This window comes from Oncorhynchus mykiss, chromosome 16 (assembly GCF_057628025.1).
Source record: "Oncorhynchus mykiss isolate SJ-2025 chromosome 16, ASM5762802v1, whole genome shotgun sequence".
NCBI classification, from domain to species: domain Eukaryota; kingdom Metazoa; phylum Chordata; class Actinopteri; order Salmoniformes; family Salmonidae; genus Oncorhynchus; species Oncorhynchus mykiss.
This window is the reverse complement of record NC_143037.1, coordinates 38,559,980-38,581,478: the sequence shown is the minus strand read 5'-3', so window position 1 is coordinate 38,581,478 and position 21,499 is coordinate 38,559,980. Positions and strand designations below refer to the sequence as shown.

Genomic DNA, 21,499 nt, shown 5'->3' with positions numbered 1-21,499 from the left:
AGGCCACATAAATAAATGCTTGGACCTGCTGGATAATTGTTACACAAAACAATGTAAGTTATGCTATGAATCTATTAGTCCAATTGACATAATAGTGGCTCAATTAAGCTTCTATTCAGATTCAAAAACTCAAGCTTGAGAAAGCAGACATCTTAGAACTAACTTAAACATCTGGGTTTATGGTAGGCTGGCATACCACTATTAGTTATGCTTCTACAACAATTATTCGGTCTACTGTCAAGTGAAATTATCAATATGCATAGTATTTACGCATGGTGCCATATGTCCCTGTCATTTTTTCTAGGCTCTTTTAATGAACTATTAATTGCTTTGTTGTGTAGTATTTTCACCGTGTAGATTTGTATTTTATAAATACTATATGAAAGAACTGCAGAATCTTCTCCTCATTTGATTTGGTATAGGCATTAGTGGGCTGGGAGAGGGAATGGAAGGGATATGCACACACAAATACAGTACGTCTTTATCAATGTAATGATTCATTAACCAACTTCTATAATACAGAATAAAACGCAATAGGAACAGTTATATAATCTATAGGCTTAGGCCTACCTCACCATGTCCAGCTTTAAGCAGCTGTTGTCTTGCAGGTAGCTGGCTTCATTAGGGGTACAAACACCAATGCCAAGGACATCTCATTTGCAGAACATCTCATTTGGAAAGCTCTGTAAGTTGTTTCACGTAAAGGGCACAAAGAAACTAAAAGCATCTTTACCCTGTGAAGACGGAAGGGGCCTCTTCTGGCTGTGCCGGGTGGAGATTATAACAGAACATGGCCAAGATGTTCAAATGTTCATAAATGACCAGCATGGTCAAATAATAGGTCTGGAACAGGCAGCACATCCGGTGAACAGGTCAGGATTCCATAGCCGCAGGCAGAACAGTTGAAACTGGAGCAGCAGCACGGCCAGGTGGACAGCAAGGAGTCATCATGCCAGGTAGTCCTGAGGCATGGTCCTAGGGCTCAGGTCCTCCGAGAGAGAGAAAGAAAGAGAGAAAGAGAGAATTAGAGAGAGCATACTTAAATTCACACAGGACACCAGATAAGACAGGAGAAGTACTCCAGATGTAACAAACTGACCCTAGCACCCCGACACATAAACTACTGCAGCATAAATACTGGCGGCTGAGACAGGGGGGGTCAGGAGACACTGTGGCCCCATCCGATGATACCCCCGGACAGGGCCAAACAGGAAGGATTTAACCCCACCCACTTCGCCAAAGCACAGCCCCCACACCACTAGAGGGATATCTTCAACTACCAACTTACCATCCTGAGACAAGGCCGAGTTTAGCCTCACAAAGATATCTGCCACGGCACAACCCAAGGGGGGGCACCAATCCAGACAGGAAGATCACATCAGTGACTCAACCCACTCAAGTGACGCACCCCTCCTTGGGACGGCCTGAAAGAGCACCAGTAAGCCAGTGACTCAGCCCCTGTAATAGGGTTTGAGGCAGAGAATCCCAGTGGAAAGAGGGGAACCAGCCAGGCAGAGACAGCAAGGGCGGTTCGTTGCTCCAGAGCCTTTCCGTTCACCTTCACACTCCTGGGCCAGACTAAACTCAATCATATGCCCCACTGAAGAGATGAGATGAGTCTTCAGTAAAGACTTAAAGGTTGAGACCGAGTTTGCGTCTCTCACATGGGTAGGCAGACCATTCCATAAAAATGGAGCTCTATAGGAGAAAGCCCTGCCTCCAGCTGTTTGCTTAGACATTCTAGGGACAATTAGGAGGCCTGCGTCTTGTGACCGTAGTGTACATGTAGGTATGTACTGCAGGACCAAATCAGAGAGATAGGTACGAGCAAGCCCATGTAATGGTTTGTAGGTTAGCAGTAAAACCTTGAAATCAGCCCTTGCCTTGACAGGAAGCCAGTGTAGGGAGGCTAGCACTGGAGTAATATGATCACATTTTTTGGTTCTAGTCAGGACTCTAGTAGCCATATTTAGCACTAACTGAAGTTTTTTTAGTGCTTTATCCAGGTAGACAGAAAGTAAAGCATTGCAGTAGTCTAACCTAGAAGTAACAAAAGCATGGATACATTTTTCTGCATCCTTTCTGGACAGAAAGTTTCTGATTTATGCAATGTTACGTAGATGTAAAAAAGCTGTCCTTGAAACAGTCTTGATATGTTCGTCAAAAGAGAGATCAGGGTCCAGAGTAACACCAAGGTCCTTCACAGTTTTATTTGAGACGACTGTACAACCATTAAGATTAATTGTCAGATTCAACAGAAGATCTCGTTGTTTCTTGGGACCTAGAACAAGCATCTCTGTGTTGTCCAAGTTTAAAAGTAGAACGTTTGCAGACATCCACTTCCTTATGTCTGAAACACAGGCTTCTAGCGAGGTTAATTTTGGGGCCTCACCATGTTTCATTGAAATGTACAGCTGTGTGTCATCCGCATAGCAGTGAAAGTTAACATTATGTTTTCGAATGACATCCCCAAAGAGGTAAAATATATAGTGAAAACAATAGTGGTCCAAAAACAGAACCTTGAGGAACATTGAAATTTACAGTTGATTTGTCAGAGGACAAACCATTCACAGAGACAAACTGATATCCTTCCGACAAATAAGCTCTAAACCAGGCCAGAACTTGTCCATGTAGACCAATTTGGGTTTCCAATCTCTCCAAAATAATGTGGTGATCGATGGTATCAAAAGCAGCACTAAGGTCTAGGAGCACGAGGACAGGTACAGAGCCTCGGTCTGATGCCATTAAAAGTAATTTACCACCTTCACAAGTGCAGTCTCAGTGCTATGATGGGGTCTAAAATCAGCATTTCGTATACATTGTTTGTCTTCAGGAAGGCAGTGAGTTGATGCGCAACAGCCTTTTCTAAAATGTTTGAGAGGAATGGAAGATCCGATATAGCAAAGGATCTGAATACTTACGTAAATAAGGAATTTCTGTTTTTTCTTCTTAATAAATGTGCAAAAATGTCTACCTGTTTTCACTGTCATTATGGGGTATTGCGTGTAGATGGATTTTTTTTAATTTATCAATTTTAGAATATAATACATTTTTAGATTAAGGCTGTAACGTAACAATATGTGAAAAAAGTTAAGGGGTCAGAGTACTTTCCGAATGCACTGTAAGTACAAATGTGTACCATTATTTAAACAATTTAATGCACTGAATTAGGCTAATATTAAAGCACTTAAAATGAACTTTTAGCCATATTTAATTTTAATACCAGTTTTAGGAAGAGTAATCCCATGTAAAAAATGTCTGCCACCCCTGTAAATAACGTTTTTCAGATCCAGCCCCTGTAAGAACATAGTAGAATAGCCCCGCTATAATACATTTACAGTACTATGAAAGACATTTCATTTAAATGTGTTATTATTTAACTCAGGGGTCTCCAACTCCAACTGGGTATGCAGGCTTTTATTCCCAAACCAACACTAACAGAACAGTTTACAATAGTCACCTTGGTATTCAGTACAAGCATCGCTTAATTAAAATTGGGCGTTGGGCTGTAAAAAAACAACCCTGCACACCCAGTGCCTCTCCAGGTCTAGAGTTGGGAGTTCCCTGAATGTGGAAAGGTATTTTGTGCTACAGTACTCAGAGAGAAATCCAGTCTCCGGTCTGTTGTAAAGAACTGAGCTCCTGGCATGATGAACGTCAAAGTCCTCCCAGTATATATTCTCCATCCAGTTTAAACTCAGAGGCTGGGCAAGAAAATGATTCAGGTAATGAATTACCTGCAGGGCTAGGAGATGCTGCATCATTGTTTTCTTCAGATACTAAATGTGAAGGCAGAGTGCCTGTGTCCACACCAACTGCTCAGGCGCTGCTGATGATCGTTCCCCCACAGACATCACATACAGTTGAGACGAGCAGCTCCCCTATATGGAGAGCAGGTTGTGGGGTTAATGGCCTTGTTCAAGGGCCCAACAGTAGGGGAAGGTCTTTAAGATGTGAACCCATCAGCCCTCCAGTTGCCAGATCAATTCCCCCTATTTTTCCAGTGCCTGGCCCGGGAATCGAACTGTCCATCTCCGCTGGTCTACCTACCGCCCTAATGGTTACTTCTAAAAGCAGGAATGGATTAAAGTTAACAGACAAATGTCAGTGAGATCCTAAAACATGAAGCAGAAACAGCCACACCTAATTTGAAGGGACACAGTCTCTTTAATAGCATTTGGAGTGAAAAAAATTACACTTAAAAGTTACTAAAATCTTTTTTTTGTTTATAATTGCAGCACAAGAGCAACCAAGAACATGCAATCTCTCATGAGAAAGTTTGTAAATCTAGAAATCAATTTTACTCGTTTTTTTTTTTAATGACATACGATGACTTGGAACACTTGTTTAACAGTTGTTTGAAGAAATGTTTTTTTGAAAATAAATCTCAAAACAAATGTAATCTTTAAAATAGATATAAACCCTTGGAAACACTATGTACTTTGACAGGATTTTTTTTTCTTCCCTTCCCTATTGCTGATCAAAAGGTTTTCCAAAATGTCTCTGGTTACAAAAAATACTACCGCATACTTTTCATAAGATCCCCAGCATACCCCCTTCATACATTAAAAGCTCTCAATCTCACTTTTCTCATGTGTCCTCTGCAAAAGAAGAGAAAGAGAAAATATTTTTGTTTGGAATGATTAGACCACATTTGTCAAAAGAAAAATACAGAATGTGAGTATCAAGCTACTAGATTTGAATGGAATATACCCCAGTTTGTAAACAGTTGCCTAAACTGCTTGTTCAAAGGATATGGTCTTTCAGGGGATAACTTTTTTGTAAGGAAAGAATAATTTGAATACGAGTATGATACTGATGTACATTTTAAGAAATCTGAACCCCAAAAATTATATTCACAGGGGGCGCAAAGCATAAATCTGAAGTTGAACTACTTGATTTGCTTCCCCATAGCTAGACGTAAATTAATCTGTCATTTAGTATCCAGGAGTGCTGAATGACAGTTACAGTTCTCTGCAACTGTACAAGCAAATCGTATGTTTGACATGACGGGAAAGCAAAGGGAATAAACACAAAAGGGATTCTATGGCTACGGAGGGAAAAACAGTAACAAATTAATTAACACTTTTTTTCCTTCTTTTTAGCAGCCACACATCTTGAACTGGGCTATCTTAAACCTCTCTGTACATAATGTTGTAAAAAAACATGACATTTCATCATTCTCCATGATGATATTCTCTGGAAAGTACACCAACTCTGTCCAAGCCATGCAGTGTTTTCACTCTTCGCCAACTTGTTATCTAGCCAATCTCCTATACCTAAATCACTGCTTGTGCCATCAACGGATGGTTGGACTATGGTTCTGAATAGTTCTGATAGGTATTGTATGTAGTGAATTGGTGTTCAACTGAGGGTAACCAGTCACTAAAAATGAACTGCTTTACATAAAGGAACATTTCTGATGTGAGTCTCAAGACAGTGCAAAAGTACACTTGATCATAGACCCACATCAATTTAAATCAATGAAATAAAAAGTACATCTAATCAGGTTATTTCGAAACCTAAGGACCTCCCACAAGTACACGTTATAAACGAGTAGGTACCATGTCTTTAATCAATAGTAGTTGTATTTCGCTTGGAGCCAGAGGAGTTAGAAACGGAGCGTCATTAAGATTCCACAAAGGAATTTCTCCTGCAATCCGTCCAGTGGCGCCCCCTCCAGCAGAGTTCATACTTACCCCAGGGGGTTACAAGGCAAAGGGCGGCACTGCGTTTCATCCACTGACCAAAGACGACGGTATCCCGCGGCTGAGAGATGACTCCCCATAATAACCAAAGGCAGCGTGTTCTCTTGTGATTACGTCAATCCTCAGCACTACTACCATCCAATACTGTCAACATTTAGGATCAAAACTATTTATTGTATCTTTTTTCCCCTCAGACAAATCACTGACCCCTTTGACCCACATATACTATTTTTCCATAACTTTTAATTCTCAATGGGGGGGGGGTTGATTTTAACTAGCAAAAGGTTTCCCGGTTTCTTCCTTGCCTCTGTAAGTCCTCTTCCCGTGTGTGAAGGGGAGGTATCTGTACTTGACCATATGCTGAAAGTAGGACAAGAAAAATAAAATGAGCCACATTCACATGATGTTCTTATTCACTGAATTCTCAGTGAAACATCTTGAAGATTGACTAGCATGATTAACTACAGATACATATCAAGAGCAGAGGATTTAATTAGGATTGTATGACTGCGATACATTTAGCTTTGAATTGCCTGATACAACTATATATCATGCAGAGTAAGCAGCAGCGTCACTGGATTTCCCATACCTTGATCTGCCTCTTCATGGTGATGCAGAAAAGCATGATGAAGTACATTACAAGTATGGGCCAGAACACTGGCACATTGAAGGCTTCAAAGAACGTGCAAATCATGGCGATGACGATGCCTTTTGTTGCCGAATGCCTGAAGACATAAAAGAAAAACACATGTACACATCAACAAAAAAGTCAGCGTTAATGATAGCAAGTTCCTTTCCTGTAGATAGTGGTAAAAAAAAAAAGCACAAGTAAACGCTAAGAAAAGCTAAGAACGAGAGATTTCTGTTTCCTACCATCCAAATAAGTATGGGCAACAACATACTTGTCAGTGCCACCTCCAGTACATATTAGCATTGTTGTTATAGGTTCAGGTGGATAATGAAATGGCCTTGATAGTAAGGAAAGTATGTACAACAATACAGCTTTGCACTGGAAAGAGCAATCCTAGTGCAGTGTCCTATTGGAAATATACTTTCACATCTTCACATTGGTGGGTGAGCTGGCTACTTGGTGAGTGAACAGAATAAAAGGAGAGAATTTGCAAGGGACAGTGTGCAGGAGGTCTTTTGTGAACCAGGCTATTGAATAGTGGGACATAGAACACAACAGCCATTACATGGCTGGACAGTATTGTACATGTCAGTGTACTACGTTAATATGCATGTTCTCACTTTCCATGGATTGTGTGTATTTTCTGTGTGACATTGAATCATTCACTCAAAGATTCGTGGAATATTCCGACAGGACACTGTGGTAGGATGTCAGAAATAATGGGCACAAATGATGCACAAGCCTGTAACTCAGTCCAGTTCAGTGAAAGGCCAAGCTAGAGATGGTGTGGTCCTTGGGGGCTCTCACCAGAATTTGAATTCAGGCAACCTCCTGATGAACGGACGGAACTCCTCGTTCTGCTTGGTGGGGAGCGCCGGGCCCTCATCTACAGGTGAATGGAGGGGGAGCAAAGTTACAGCGATGATCACTTTGCTAGCCAATCAAATGGACTCAAAACAAGAACAGTGACTACAGAGTTTCAAAACTGATCTAAATAGCATCCCGATAAGAGCACTGGTGTAGACACTTTGCATTCGGTTTTAAATACCAAAATGTCACTAAAGGCAGTATTTACATAGTAACCCAAGAGCTTCCAAACAAATACCTTTCTAAGTTACTCTCATCACATTGAAAGGAAAGGAGCTCTCCAATATCTTGTTTTTCTTGTGTAGGGGTTCTTAAACTTTTTCAGCCTGGGAACCAAATTAGAAATTCTGTTTACCTGGGACCCAAGCTTATGAAAACATGCAACTATACGTAATTATCAGCACATTTAATTTCCCTTATGCCTAAAACAAATGCAATATAGACAAGAACAAATAACAATGAAATGAAATACCCATACAAATTCACGTTTATTTTCCCCATTAAAAACTCTTGCATATCTGTCTAAATTGGAACTGTTGCTGTTAAAATACAATAAATAATTTTAATTCTGAACTGGAATAAACAGATTGATCACATCACATAGATGTACAACAGAACACACACACACTCCGTTTGATAATACAACCCTAAGTAACAATTCAGATGAAAAACTGCCTGTAGCTCAGGCCCTGAAGCAAGGATATGCATATTCTTGGTAACATTTGAAAGGAAATACTTTGAAGTGTGTGGAAACGTGAAAGGAATGTAGGAGACTATAACACATTAGATCTGGTAAAAGATAATACAAAGACCCCATATTTTTGTATTTATTTTGCACCATCTTTGAAATGCAAGAGAAAGGCCATAATGTATTATTCCAGCTCAGGTGCAATGCAGATTTTGGCCACTAGATGACAAGTGTAAATGCAAGTTTAAGATTGATCCAATGAACCATTGCATTTCTGTTCAAAAAGTTGTATCAAGACTGCCCAAATGTGCCTAATTTTTTTATTCATATCTTTTCATGTTCAAAATTGTGCACTCTCCTTATTTCACTGTATTAGCTACAGTAAATTGGACAGTGCAGTTAGATTAAAAAGAATGTAAGCTTTCTGCCAATATCAGATATGTCTGTCCTGGGAAATGTTCTTGTTACTTACAACCTCATCTTAATCGCATTAGCCTATGTTAGCTCAACCATCCCGCAGGGGACCCACCAATCCCGAAGAAGTTTTAAACTTGAATCCCCAAAAACATCTGGGTCAGATTCTTTCTTTCTTTAAGGTTGCAGCACTTATCGTCGCCAATCCTGTCTCTCCTCTCTGGGGAGGTTCCCATTGCTCAGAAGGCAGCCACGGTGCATTCATTATTTAAAGGGTGCGATAAAGCTGATCCTAACTGTTATAGGCCAATTCCTAGTTTGCCCTGTTTATCAAAAGTTTTGGAGAAACTTGTCAATCAACTAACTGGCTTTCTTGAGGTCTATAGTATTCTCCCTGGTATGCAATCTGGTTTCCGCTCAGGTTATGGATGTGTCACTGCAACCTTAAAGGTCCTCAATGATGTCACTATTGCCCTTGATTCTAAGCAATGTTGTGCTCCTATTTTTATTGACTTGGCCAAAGCTTATGATACGGTAGACCATTCCTTTTCTTGTGGGCCGGGCTAAGGAATATTGGTGTCTCTGAGGGGTGTCATGACTTTGGCCTGGGGTTAGGTATGACAGTCATAAATACCTCTTCCCCCCTTTTTCCTCTCTCTATCCTACTGATGTTACATTTGCAAACCCCTTGGTTAACATAGAGATTCTGGGAACATCAGAAGGTGTGGGGAAATTAACTATATTCTTGTAATCCGACCAATTGAACATATGCGGTGGTACTTAATGAATATGATGTCAGTTCGGTTGTCATCTGAGACATTCTCATCAATGATAAGATGACAAACTCTACAGTGGAAAGTTTACAGAGTTATCGGATTCACATGGAATTGTTGTTCAATTTAAATGTTTGAATATGAAATTATTCGTGATGGGATGAAATGTGATTTTAGCTTCTAAAATGTGAGATTTGGGTTTTCATAAGGTTAGGGCTCTGCTCAATCAGTGGCCCGCCCCTGTGAAGGGACATGGGCTATAAAACTTTTCAAACACGCCCTCCTCTCCCTTCCTTCCTTTATAAAGCCTTGACGACAATATAACCTCCTGTTCCGAGGATGTGAGGACGATGGTCCGATGTCAGAATGGTTCAGATAATAAATACAGAACAAAGCCAACATCAGCTTGAGCTTTGGTTGCGAATGGTATGAACTTTGAACTCTTATTCACTACAGAAGTGATACCTCCTAGCCGTTGAGTTAGCAACAGCAGCTGCAAACGAAGGTTAGGAAGGAACAAACAGAGTATCCCGTCTATCACACAAAGACGTTACCACAACGTATCCAATTGACCACCAAAGACATTCTTCAAAGGACTTGGTTTGGCAACACGGCCTTCCATCTACCACCAACCTACCGAAGCGCAGCTCAGAGTAAATATTTATTGCATTTTCCTTTTCCAAATGGGCTGTAATTTAGAATGTATAAGACACTGTATTTACGATAGCACAGCTTCTCCCTTTGTTCCTCAGTCTTCCCGCTCTGTCACTCAAACCCAGCCCTTTTCTTTTGTGTAACCAGCTGTCATATCTGTTCCGCCCGCTAGGGACGTTTTCCTTTATGACATAATTTGTAATCAAGTTATAATTAATTATGTGTATGTGTAATTCTGTGTGATTAGTTAGGTATTTAGTAAATAAATAATTAAACCCAATTTTGTATTGCTGATTTAACTTGTTAGCCAGGGTTCGTGCAGATAACCAAGAATTTACAACTTTCAGATGAGACTGAATTAGGATGACGATTAATATTGACTGCTATTGATGTAAAATATTACTAGGTCTTTAAGAGTTTATTCGGAAGATAACAGCTCTATAAATATTCTTATACATTTACATGATTAGCTCAATCAGGTCATATTAATTATGGATAAATTATTTTATAGAATAGCATATCACTTAATCCGGCATAGCCAAAGACACGACAAGGGTCTTTGGCCTGGTTTGCTAACTACCTCTCTCAAAGAGTGCAGTGTATAAAGTCAGAACACCTGCAGTCTCAGCCACTGCACATCACCAAGGGAGTACCCCAAGGGTCAATCCTAGGCCCCACGATCTTCTCAATTTACATCAACAACATAGCTCAGGCAGTAGGAAGCTCTCTCATCCATTTATATGCGGATCATAGTCATACTCAGCTGGCCCCTACCCGGATTGTGTTAAACGCTCTACAACAAAGCTTTCTTAGTGTCCAACAAGCTTCCTCTGCCCTTAGCCTAGTTCTGAACACCTCTAAAAGAAGAATGCCCCTCTCCCCACAGGTGTGATTACTACCTTGGAGGGTTTAGAGTTTGAGGTACTCACCTCATACAAGTACTTGGGAGTATGGCTAGACAGTACACTGTCCTTCTCTCAGCACATATCAAAGCTGCAGGCTAAAGTTAAATCTAGACTTGGTTTCTTCTATTATAATCACTCCTCTTTCACCCCAGCTGCAAAACTAACCCTGATTCAGATAACCATCCTACCCATGCTAGATTACAGAGACAAAATGTATAGATCGGCAGGTAAAGGTGAGTGGCTAGATGTCCTTTACCATTCGGCCATTAGATGTCATCACTGCACTCTATACTCTTCTGTAAATTGGACATCTCTGTATACCCGTCGCAAGACCCATTGGTTGATGCTTATTTATAAAACCCTCTTAAGCCTCACTTCCCCCTATCTGAGATATCTACTGCAGCCCTCATCCTCCACATACAACACCTGTTCTGCCAGTTACATTCTGTTAAAAGGTCCCAAATCACACACTGGGTCGCTCCTCTTTTCAGTTCGCTGCAGCTAGCGACTGGAACGAACTGCAACAACTGGACAGTTTTATCTCCAGCTCTTCATTCAAAGACTCAATCATGGACACTCTTACTGACAGTTGTGGCTGCTTTGTGTGATGTATTGTTGTCTCTTCCTTCTTGTCTTTGTGCTGTTGTCTGTACTCAATAATATTTGTACCATGTTTTGTGCTGCTATCATGTGTTGCTGCCATGCTGTGTTGCTGTCATGCTGTTGTTGTCTTAGGTCTCTCTTTTTGTAGTGTTGTTGTGTCTCATCGTTATGTGTTTTGTCCAATATTTATTTGTAACCCCAGCCTGTCCCCACAGGAGGCCTTCTGGTAGGCCATCATTGTAAAACAAGTATTTGTTCTTAACTGACTTCGCTAGTTAATACTTTTTTTTAAGTACAGTAGCTAACTTTCTTTTGCTAACATTAGCTAGCTCTTAGCTGTGTACAAGGGGATTATTTGAAAGAGAAATTAACATTTACTACTATGAGAGTCAGTTAGTACCTCCTTATTTCTATTGATCATCACCTGTTATAAAATGACAACAGTGCCTTGCTAGACTTATTTTTCCACTGTTGAAGCCCTGTTTCCTGAAGCATTCTGCCCTGTTCTGAAAGACCTCCCTGGGTTTACCATCATGCTGTGGCTGTTTGGTCAGGATGTGTCATTTACATTTTTTGTTTTGAGAGACTCATTACTAAGCACTTCGCGCATAAAACACAGTGGGTGCTCCTCACCATTTCTCAAAGTTTGCATGAGAGAGAAACTCATCGCTGTATTTGCGCTGTATGAGCTCAGTCAGAACTTGTGGCTAGATTTAGTCCATTTAATGACAGCGGTGAGAATAACAAAATCAGTGGCTGACAGCGCATCATCTGCTGCTGAACAACAGCGCTGCAGCGTGTGGGTCACCGAGTGATCTTCAATAAAACTGCAGAAACAAGATCAAACAAAGCAAAGCACACAGGCGTCTCCCTCCCACTCGTGCAGTTACCAAAATGAGCAGAGACACCCCTGCTAAGCAGAGAGAGCACAGTTACCATAGAGCGCAATTGCACTTGGCCAAATCAATTCCGGTAATGAATTAAATAATTATACATTTACTGTGACACATTGCAACCCACCATTAACAGGTGGGGCCGCAAACCATACTTAAAGGCTGCTTTCGTGTACAGAGTAGGGGTTTAATTAGTCACCAAACCATACTTAAAGAAAGGCTGCTTTAGTGTACAGAGTAGGGGTTTAACTATTCACCAATACTTTCTGAGAATTGGTATGAGACGACGACGACCCCCCCCGTCATTCTGAAGACTAAGGTGCCTAGTTTAGGCATAGTGTCTCATTTAAAATAAATATGAGCCTGAATTTCATAAATTTTCACCCCAAATTCTCATTACCAAAATACATCCATATATTCAGTTCCTTTTAGACAATTTTACTTTCGAAAAACCTAATGTATTCGAATAAAACACTGTTGCTGTAGTTTGGATATTACTGCATTGTCGGAACTAGAAGCACAAGCATTTCACTACACTCGCATTAACATCTGGTAACCATGTGTATGTGACAAATAAAATTTGATTAATCATAAATTGTATACCATCTGAAGTTCACATTAAACTAAATATTTATTAAGTAAAAACACTGTATGTGGACATGTTTGTCATTACCTTAAGACTTTTTCAAATTTCTGTAAAAACACATTTTTTAAATAAAGTTTTATTCACCCATGATACAGTACATGACCAAAAGTATTTGGACACCTGCTCGTCAAACATCCCATTCCAAAATCATGGGCATTAATATGGAGTTGGTCCCACTTTGCTGCTCTAACAGCCTACACTCTTCTGGGAAGGCTTTCCACTAGAAGTTGGAACATTGCTGCGGGGACTTGCTTCCATTCAGCCACAAGAGCATTAGTGAGGTCAGGCACTGAGGTTGGGCGATTAGGCCAGGCTTGCAGTCGGCATTCCAATTCATCCCAAAGCTGTTCGATGGGGTTTAGGTCAGGGCTCTGTGATTCGGCCGTTGGACTGCTAGATGGCCAAAGAACGCGTTTTCACTGCTCCAGAGTCCAATGGCGGCTTACACCACTCCAGCCAACGCTTGGCATTGAGCATGGTGATCTTAGGCTTGCGTGTGGCTGTTCAGCCATGGAAATCCATTTCATGAAACCCCCGACAAACAGTTATTCTGCTGACGTTGCTTCCAGAGGCAGTTTGGAACTCGGTAGCGAGTGCTGCAACCAAGGACAGACAATTTTTACGCGCTTCGGCGGTCCCATTCTGTAAGCTTGTATGGCCTACCACTTTGTGACTGAGCCGTTGATGCTCCTAGATGTTTCCACCTCCCAATGACAGCACTTAAAGTTGACCGGTGCAGCTCTAGCAGGGCAGAACTTTGACGAACTGACTTGTTGGAAAGGTGGCATCCTATTACGGTGCCACGTTGAAAGTCACTGAGCTCTTCAGTTCTACTGCCAATGTTTGTCCATGGAGATTTCATGGCTGTGTGCTCGAACAGGTGTAGCTGAAATAGCCAAATCCACTAATTTGAAGGGGTGTCCACAAACAGTTGAAGTCGGAAGTTTATATACACTTAGGTTGGAGTCATTAAAACTCGTTTTTCAAGCACTCCACAAATTTCTTGTTAACAAACTATAGTCTTGCAAGTCGGTTAGGACATCTACTTTGTGCATGACACAAGTCATTGTTCCAACAATTGTTTACAGACAGATTATTTCACTTATAATTCACTGTATCACAATTCCAGTGGGTCAGAAGTTTACATACACTAAGTTGACTATGCCTTTAAACAGCTTGGAAGATTCCAGGAAATTATGTCATGGCTTTAGAAGCTTCTGATAGGCTAATTGACATAATTTCAGTCAAGTGGAGGTTTACCTGTGGATGTATTTCAAGGCCTACCTTCAAACTCAGTGGCTTTTTGCTTGACATCATGGGAAAATCAAAAGAAATCAGCCCCCCAAAAATTGTAGACCTGCACAAGTCTGGTTCATCCTCCAAACGCCTGAAGGTACCACGTTCATCTGTACAAACAATAGTACGCAAGTATAAACACCATGGGACCACGCAGCCGTCATACCGCTCAGGAAGGAGACGCGTTCTGTCTCCTAGCGATGAACGTACTTTGGTGCAAAAAGTGAAAATTAATCCCAGAACTACAGCAAAGGACCTTGTGAAGATGCTAGAGGAAACAGGTCGACATAACCTGAAAGGCCACACAGCAAGGAAGAAGCCACTGCTCCAAAACCGCCATAAAAAAGCCAGACTACAGTTTGGAACGGCACATGGGGACAAAGATCGTATTTTTTGGAGAAATGTCCTCTGGTCTGATGAAACAAAAATAGAACTGTTTGGCCATAATGACTTTCGTTATGTTTGGAGGAAAAAGGGGGAGGCTTGCAAGCCGAAGAACACCATCCCAACCGTGAAGCACGGGGGTGGCAGCATCATGTTGTGGGGGTGCTTTGCTGCAGGAGGGTCTGGTGCACTTCACAAAATAGATGGCATCATGAGGAGAAATTACATGGATATATTGAAGCAACATCACAAGACATCAGACAGGAAGTTAAAGCTTGGTCGCAACTGGGTCTTCCAAATGGACAATGACCTCAACCAAGCAAGTTGTGGCAAAATGGCTTAAGGACAACAAAGTCAAGGTATTATTCTGACATTTCACATTCTTAAAATAAAGTGGTGATCCTAACTGACCTAAAACAGGGACTTTCTACTAGGATTAAATGTCAGGAATTGTGAAAAACTGAGTTTAAATGTAGTTGGCTAAGGTGTATGTAAACGTCCGACTTCAACTGTACACTATATATACACACAAAAGTGTATCTCTAATAGAGCTCAGTATAACTTTTAAATAGCCAACATTTTGATCTCTGAAACCTGCTCATCATTACCCTAATGCACCAACATTTAAAACTATTAGAACAAATAAAATGTACTCTTCAGTTATTTGGGCTTAATCTGGTACTATGCCTTTATCTAAATGTGTACATGAAAATTATTCAGAAAAGGTTGTGTTGTGGTAATGAGAAGTTACAAAATAATAATTACATTTTAAATATTTGTTTTCAGTGTCATGTTTTAAATCAGGCCCTTTCATTAAGTGAGGAATGCTAAAACAAATATTAGAAATGTATTTATTACTACTTTAGACTTCTAAAACTGTTGCAGTACTGATAATTTTTGCATTGGTAGATGTGGAAATTGTTGTAAATTACATAATCTCATTAACAACCATAATTATGAAATAGATAAATAAAGATCTGATCTTAGTGATTCAAGAGGAATTTTTGTGAAGTGCGAGTTTCTTGCGAATCACCCAATTAGAAAATGTCATTTTTTAATAGTCTTTGTTTAGTCATAAGGATGAAAACGTATCCTGATTCACTGGAAAATAAATATTTAGTTGCATTGGACTGAAACATATATTAATCGTCCCAAACTATGTCTCTTTCCTGAATAATATACACACCAGTGTATCAAGGTGAGTAGTCGGCCAAAGATACACACCCCTAGTCAAAGTTTTTTTAATATAGTCTCAGTCCTACATGGAGGGTCTCTTCATGAAGAGAGTGCGAGGAGACACTCCTGTACATTGTTTTATGTGAGAACGTAAACTTCTCAAACATGACTGCAACCCAAAGGAATGTCGTATGTTACAGTCAACTCTAACTTACCTTCGTCAAGCATTGATGGATCCACTTTTGGTGATAGAAAAGCGATGAACAGGTTGAGATGGTAGATTCCCAGAGCGTATGTTACAATATACCAACCCTGGTGGGAGCAGAGAGAACCTATATTAGTGTTCATTGAATTTCGTACATTACATTTTAAAATGTTACTCATTTAGCAGACGCTCTTATCCAAACTGGAAATTAAATAAGCGTAAACATGTGTATTCCCTCACACAATTCACAAATGTATCACATTGACTGATTTGACAAGATCTGGGGCAATACTAGTCTAAAGGGAAAACAGTGGCCTCCATTTTCACACAGACACTCCCAAAGTGATCTTCTACTTCTTGGATGTGTGCAAGTGCATATTACGCCTAAAGGCACATTGCAGAACCCTGGGAGAAAATAGCTTAACGTTCAAATTCAAATGTAACATGATCAGTCATAAACAATAGAAGTCAAATCTGACAAGCCGGTTACAGGCTCCCTCCATTGAGACATACCCACATCTGACAAGCCAGTTACAGGCTCCCTCCATTGAGGCATCCCCACATCTGACAAGCCAGTTATAGGCTCCCTCCATTGAGGCATACCCATATCTTGGCAGATTTGACTTTCGTTGTTATTTTCATCAAAGGAGGAAGTTGTCGCACTGTATATGGTGACGCCAGATTAGAGTCTACCTTCAAAAGACGTCAGATGCATATTCAGTAGAGAAAAATGTTGTGGAACGCTAAGATAGAAATATATTAAACAGATATACCTCTGACATGCTGAGAAAGGAAAAATGTCAGCTCTACTCATGGCACTTCTATCTGTAGTGTTCAGTACCTTGCAACCTCCTGAACGCGACCCAGCATAGGCCCTGAGTGTGGTGTGTTTCTCTACCTGTAATATGTACACTCTGATCATGTAGATGGCCGTTAGCGAAAGTGTGACTCCCCATCGCCCTATGGAGAACGGCGTCGACCTGTCTAGCCATGACTGATAGATCTGGAAAAGACATCAAACAGAAAGACAGTGCACAACCATTACCAGGAGCTCAACAGTAAACATTAGATAAAGCGTCACATTTTCACATCGTCTTATCTGAAGTTCAATTTCTAGCTTTTCAATGCAGCACCACTGTGACAGTGGGTCCAATGGTTATCTTCATCAAAATAGTGGTGGCAGCGTTTCCCTTGGTTTAGCCTAGTTTTCTTTCCTCTTGACATTTGATGAGAGAACAACTAAAGGACCTGGCAGCAGTACCTGTCCAACCCGTGTGAAGAAGCTTCCAATTGTGGATGGTTTCCCATGGATTGATTCACCAACACTGTCCCCTTCTGACATTCTGTCTGCAAGGAGAGAAAGGGGTTGTTAAGAGGCATTACTTGAACAGATTTCACCACCAGGCTTTTTGTTTGCAACGTGAGTATGGATCTGTAGACTAAGTGTTTATATTAAGGTGTTATAGACACAATGTGTTGATGTGGTGTGCTATCAAGACAAGAATGTCTTGCCTGGCTGTGACTCAAAGCATAGCTACATTTGCTGCATGTAAATAATGTGTGGACAGATGAACGTGAGGATATTTCACCTTCAGCTCAGAGCAATTTGGCAAATAGGCTATTGGTATTCAGTACTAACACTGGCAGATCATCCTCACCCAACATGTAGGCTACAGTAATTTTTGAATTGGCTAGCTATATAGCTAGCTAGTTTTTTTTATTCAGTTAGTCCTTTTCCACATATAATAACATGGCAACAACACTCACATACAGCGACAACAAAGCCTCATCAGCATAGCTGACTAAACTCAACTCCATGGTAAAGGAAGTTTTATATATTTTTTTCACCCCGATTTCAAACTTGTCTCATCGCTGCAACTCCTCAGCATGCTCAGGAGGCGAAGGTTGAGTCATGCATCCCCCAAAACAAACCACGCTTCTTAACACCTGCCAGCTTAACCCGGAAGCCAGCCGCACCACTGTGTTGGAGGAAACACCGCTCAACTGATGACCGAGGTCAACCTGCAGGCGTCTGGCCCACCACAAGGAGTCGCTAGAGCGCAATGTGCCAAGTAAACTCTTCTGGCCAAACCCAGATGATGCTGGGCCAATTATGCGCTGATGCGCGTCTCGCCTGATCACGGCCAGTTGTGATACAGCCCGGGATCAAACCCAGGTCTGTAGTGATGCCTCTAGCTGTGCGATGCAGTGCCTTAGACCGCTGCGCCTTTCAGGAGGTCAGTAAAGGAAGTTTCTGATGAGCTCCATGAACAGTTGAGCAGAGACCAGGCTTTTTGGAATTCAGCTCCGACTAAATCGATTTGCCCAAGGTCAATACTTCAACAAAAAATGAAATGCTTACCTTGTACATACGTTTAATCCTCTGTAGTTGAGTGCCTTTGTTTTCTGAAATACGTATTATTTTTTTAAAAACATGAATCAAATACAACCGACTGGTTGTTGAGATTCAAATTGACACGTGCCATCTAAAAGCAACGAGCAAACAAATCGGTGGTTGTATTTGATTAACGTTTATTGAAAATGTATGGATTTCAGCAAACAAGGAAAGGCATACAACTAGAGGGCAAACATTGGTACATCATGGTAAGCGTTACATAATGTAAATGTTTAAGTATTGACCTTGGGAGTGATTCGATGTAGTAGTAGCTGAATTCCACAGAGCCTGGTCTCTGATCAACTCCATGGAGTTGAGCAAAGTCAGCTACATCAACCTAACATCAACATTTGGTGTTAGGTTGATTTGGCTCATGCACTTGGTCAAAAACTATTTTTATTTAGACATTTTTTTGCAAGTACATACTGCGCACAACGGCAGTAAAGACGATATTTTGCTGCGAAACTCCATATTTTGGGTGTGCAATTAACTTATTTTGACATCACATTTGCAGAGCTGATTAATGGGACTCAGACATTTAAGGATAATGGGCGTCAGAGGATACATCTTCTCCTCAAGCCTAAATAGTGGTTTAACGCTATCCCAACTCTTCCCACCCAAAGTCCTTGGCTTGTAATAGTCTACTTGGAAGGTCTACCGGCTCAAACGATACGTTTCATTTCCATTCATGTCAAATGTCACGTTGCTTATCAAACAGTCGTCCAATTATTGTGAGACTTAAGTTAGCTGATAATGACAGACTTGATAGCCGAATTAAACTAAACTCCACGATTTAATAGCGGCAACTAGTGTGGGCAGACTGGAGTTCCGAAGACACACAATTAAATTGATCAAAAACGACATATTTCAGCACCCAAAGAACAGCCCTGAAATCGGTACTATGTATTAAAAACATAGGCCGCCCACACACTAGTCGGCGCGCCACTCCATCGTAAATCGTGGAGTTGAGTCGCTCACGAAACATAATGGCTAGTTAGCTCTCCAACGTTGACTCGTTTACTGCTTAGCTAGCCAACGAATGCAGTTGCTAGCTACTGTAGCCTATTAAAACAATTATTTATTGTGTTTGGGATGAGATGTTTAGCATTTGTGTTTTTTATTCATAGCGCAATTTTGATTAAATGTTTTCCTGTCTCGCAAGCAGGGTGAGTGACGTTAGCTAACATTAGAACAAAGCTAATGAGTGATTCCCCCCCCCCCCCCCCCCAAAAAAAACCTTCCTGGTTCGTGTAGTTTTTAAACAACCACATTTCATTAACAGTGTGTGTGAAACACTGATGGATTCCCTTTACTTCCCATAATGTGCAGCGGGAATCAAATAATCAAACAGTCCAACACTGCTACATCACAGTAGGAAAATGTAGTCTTTAATCTCAATCTTGTCATTATGATGGCTACAAATCAGCGGGAAGTTGAACTACAACCACCAGCAGTAACCTCGTGAATTTGACAACTCACTTCCGGTTAGAAACCGAGCCCTTTTTAGCTAGCATAGGCATAGCCTCTCGATATCATATTTAGAAAGGAATTCAATTGAAATATTACTTTGTTATTGGTCCCCTTAATTCCACTAAAACTAAAGAACATATGTTCACACACCTACTGACAGACATACTGCTGCAAGACAGGTTTTTCTTACCTGATTCTGCCGCTGTGTCACTCTCGGCTCTACCTAACTACCTCTCGGGCTGATGTGAACACGTCAGTACTTCCGCGAGGACTCGCTTTAAAGTACGGCAGGCAAGATCAGAAGAGCAAAGAAAACTCTGGACCGGTGAGGGAGATGCACAGCGGGTTTGTGGCACTTTGCCTGGCCACTGGAGAATTTAAAATACCTACTTATTTGAACTCCAATTTGTATGACACAACACAATTATATGACAGAACAAAAAATCCAGCCAAACCTTTACTTTCAATTGCTTTTTAGTAGCCTAAAATAATGCCCCCAATTAAATAGCCGAATTGTTCTTTATCTCTAAAAATAATATAATATAGCATATGACAGAGTACACATACCTTTTGACAAGTGTTGTTTACTCACTAGGACGAGGGGTCATTAACTGTTTGATGGAACTTACTTACAATGCATTCAGAAAGTATTCAGACGCCCTGACTTTAACCACATTTTGTTACGTTACAGCCTTATTCTAAAATGGATTAAAGAAATAAAAATCCTTATTAATCTGCACACAATAACCCAGAATGAAAAAGTGAAAATGTTTTCAAATGTATAAAAAAAAACGGAAAGGTCTTATTTACATAGGTATTCAGACCCTTTGCTATGAAACTCGAAATTGAGCTCAAGTGCATCCTCTTTCCATTGATCATCTGCAACTTGATTGGAGTCCAACTGTGGTAAATTAAATTTATTGGACATGATTTGGAAAGGCACACACCTGTCTATATAAGGTCCCACAGTTTACAGTTTATGTCGGGGCAAAAAACCAAGCCATGAGGTTGAAGGAATTGTCTGTAGAGCGCCGAGACAAGATTGTGTCAAGGCACAGGTCATTTATGCAGCATTTAAGGTCCCCAAGGACACAGTGGCCTCCATCATTCTTAAATGGAAGAAGATTGGAACCACCAAGACTCTTCCTAGGGCTGGCCACCCAGCCAAACTGAGCTAAAGGGGGAGAACGGCCTTGGTCAGGGAGGTGACCAAGAACCCGATGGTCACTCTGACAGAGCTCCAGAGTTCCCCTGTGGAAATGGGAGAACCACCCAGAAGGACAACCATCTCTGCAGCACTCCATCAATCAGGCCTTTATGGTATAGTGGCCAGACAGAAGCAACTCCTCAATAAAAGGCACATGATAGCCCGCTTGGAGTTTGCCAAAAGGCAACTAAAGACTCTCAGAACATGAGAAACAAGATTCTCTGGTCTGATGTAACCAAGATTGAACTCTTTTGCCTGAATGCCAAGAATCAAGTCTGGAGGAAACATGGCATCATCCCCATGATAAACCATGGTGGTGGCAGCATCACACTGTGGAGGTGTTTTTCAGCGGCAGGGACTGGGAGACTAGTCAGGATCTAGGGAAAGATTAACGGAGCAAAGTACAGAGAGATCCTTGATGAAAACCTGCTCCAGAGCGCTCTCGACCTCAGGCTGAGGTGAAGGGTCACTTTCCAACTGGACAGCGATCCTAAGCACACAGCCAAGACAATGCAGGAGTGGCTTCGGAACAAGTCTCTGAATGCACTTGAGTCCGGACTTGAACCCGATCTAACATCTCTGGA

General features: G+C 41.0%; 1 protein-coding gene across 2 annotated transcripts; it reads right to left on the bottom strand.

The window, feature by feature from the left end:
- Positions 1-4,147: 4,147 nt before the first annotated feature.
- On the bottom strand, positions 4,148-20,091 carry LOC100301728 (RER1 retention in endoplasmic reticulum 1 homolog (S. cerevisiae)). Of its 2 annotated transcripts, NM_001160557.2 has the most exon segments (8): positions 4,153-4,601; positions 6,014-6,068; positions 6,298-6,433; positions 7,147-7,225; positions 15,854-15,950; positions 16,742-16,846; positions 17,105-17,190; positions 19,899-19,954. In NM_001160557.2, coding segments are annotated over 7 exon segments (564 nt in total). In that variant the 5' UTR covers positions 17,186-17,190; positions 19,899-19,954; the 3' UTR covers positions 4,153-4,590.
- Positions 20,092-21,499: the final 1,408 nt, after the last annotated feature.

Excerpts from the sequence above, each read along its gene's own strand:
- LOC100301728 (XM_021564391.3), bottom strand. The coding sequence starts at position 17,185 with ATGTCAGAAGGGGACAGTGTTGGTGAATCAATCCATGGGAAACCATCC. Across the intron at positions 16,847-17,104 it reads TCTTCACACGGGTTGGACAG|ATCTATCAGTCATGGCTAGA; the intron begins GTACTGCTGCCA and ends TGTCTTTTCCAG. Across the intron at positions 15,951-16,741 it reads TCAGAGTGTACATATTACAG|GGTTGGTATATTGTAACATA; the intron begins GTAGAGAAACAC and ends TGCTCCCACCAG.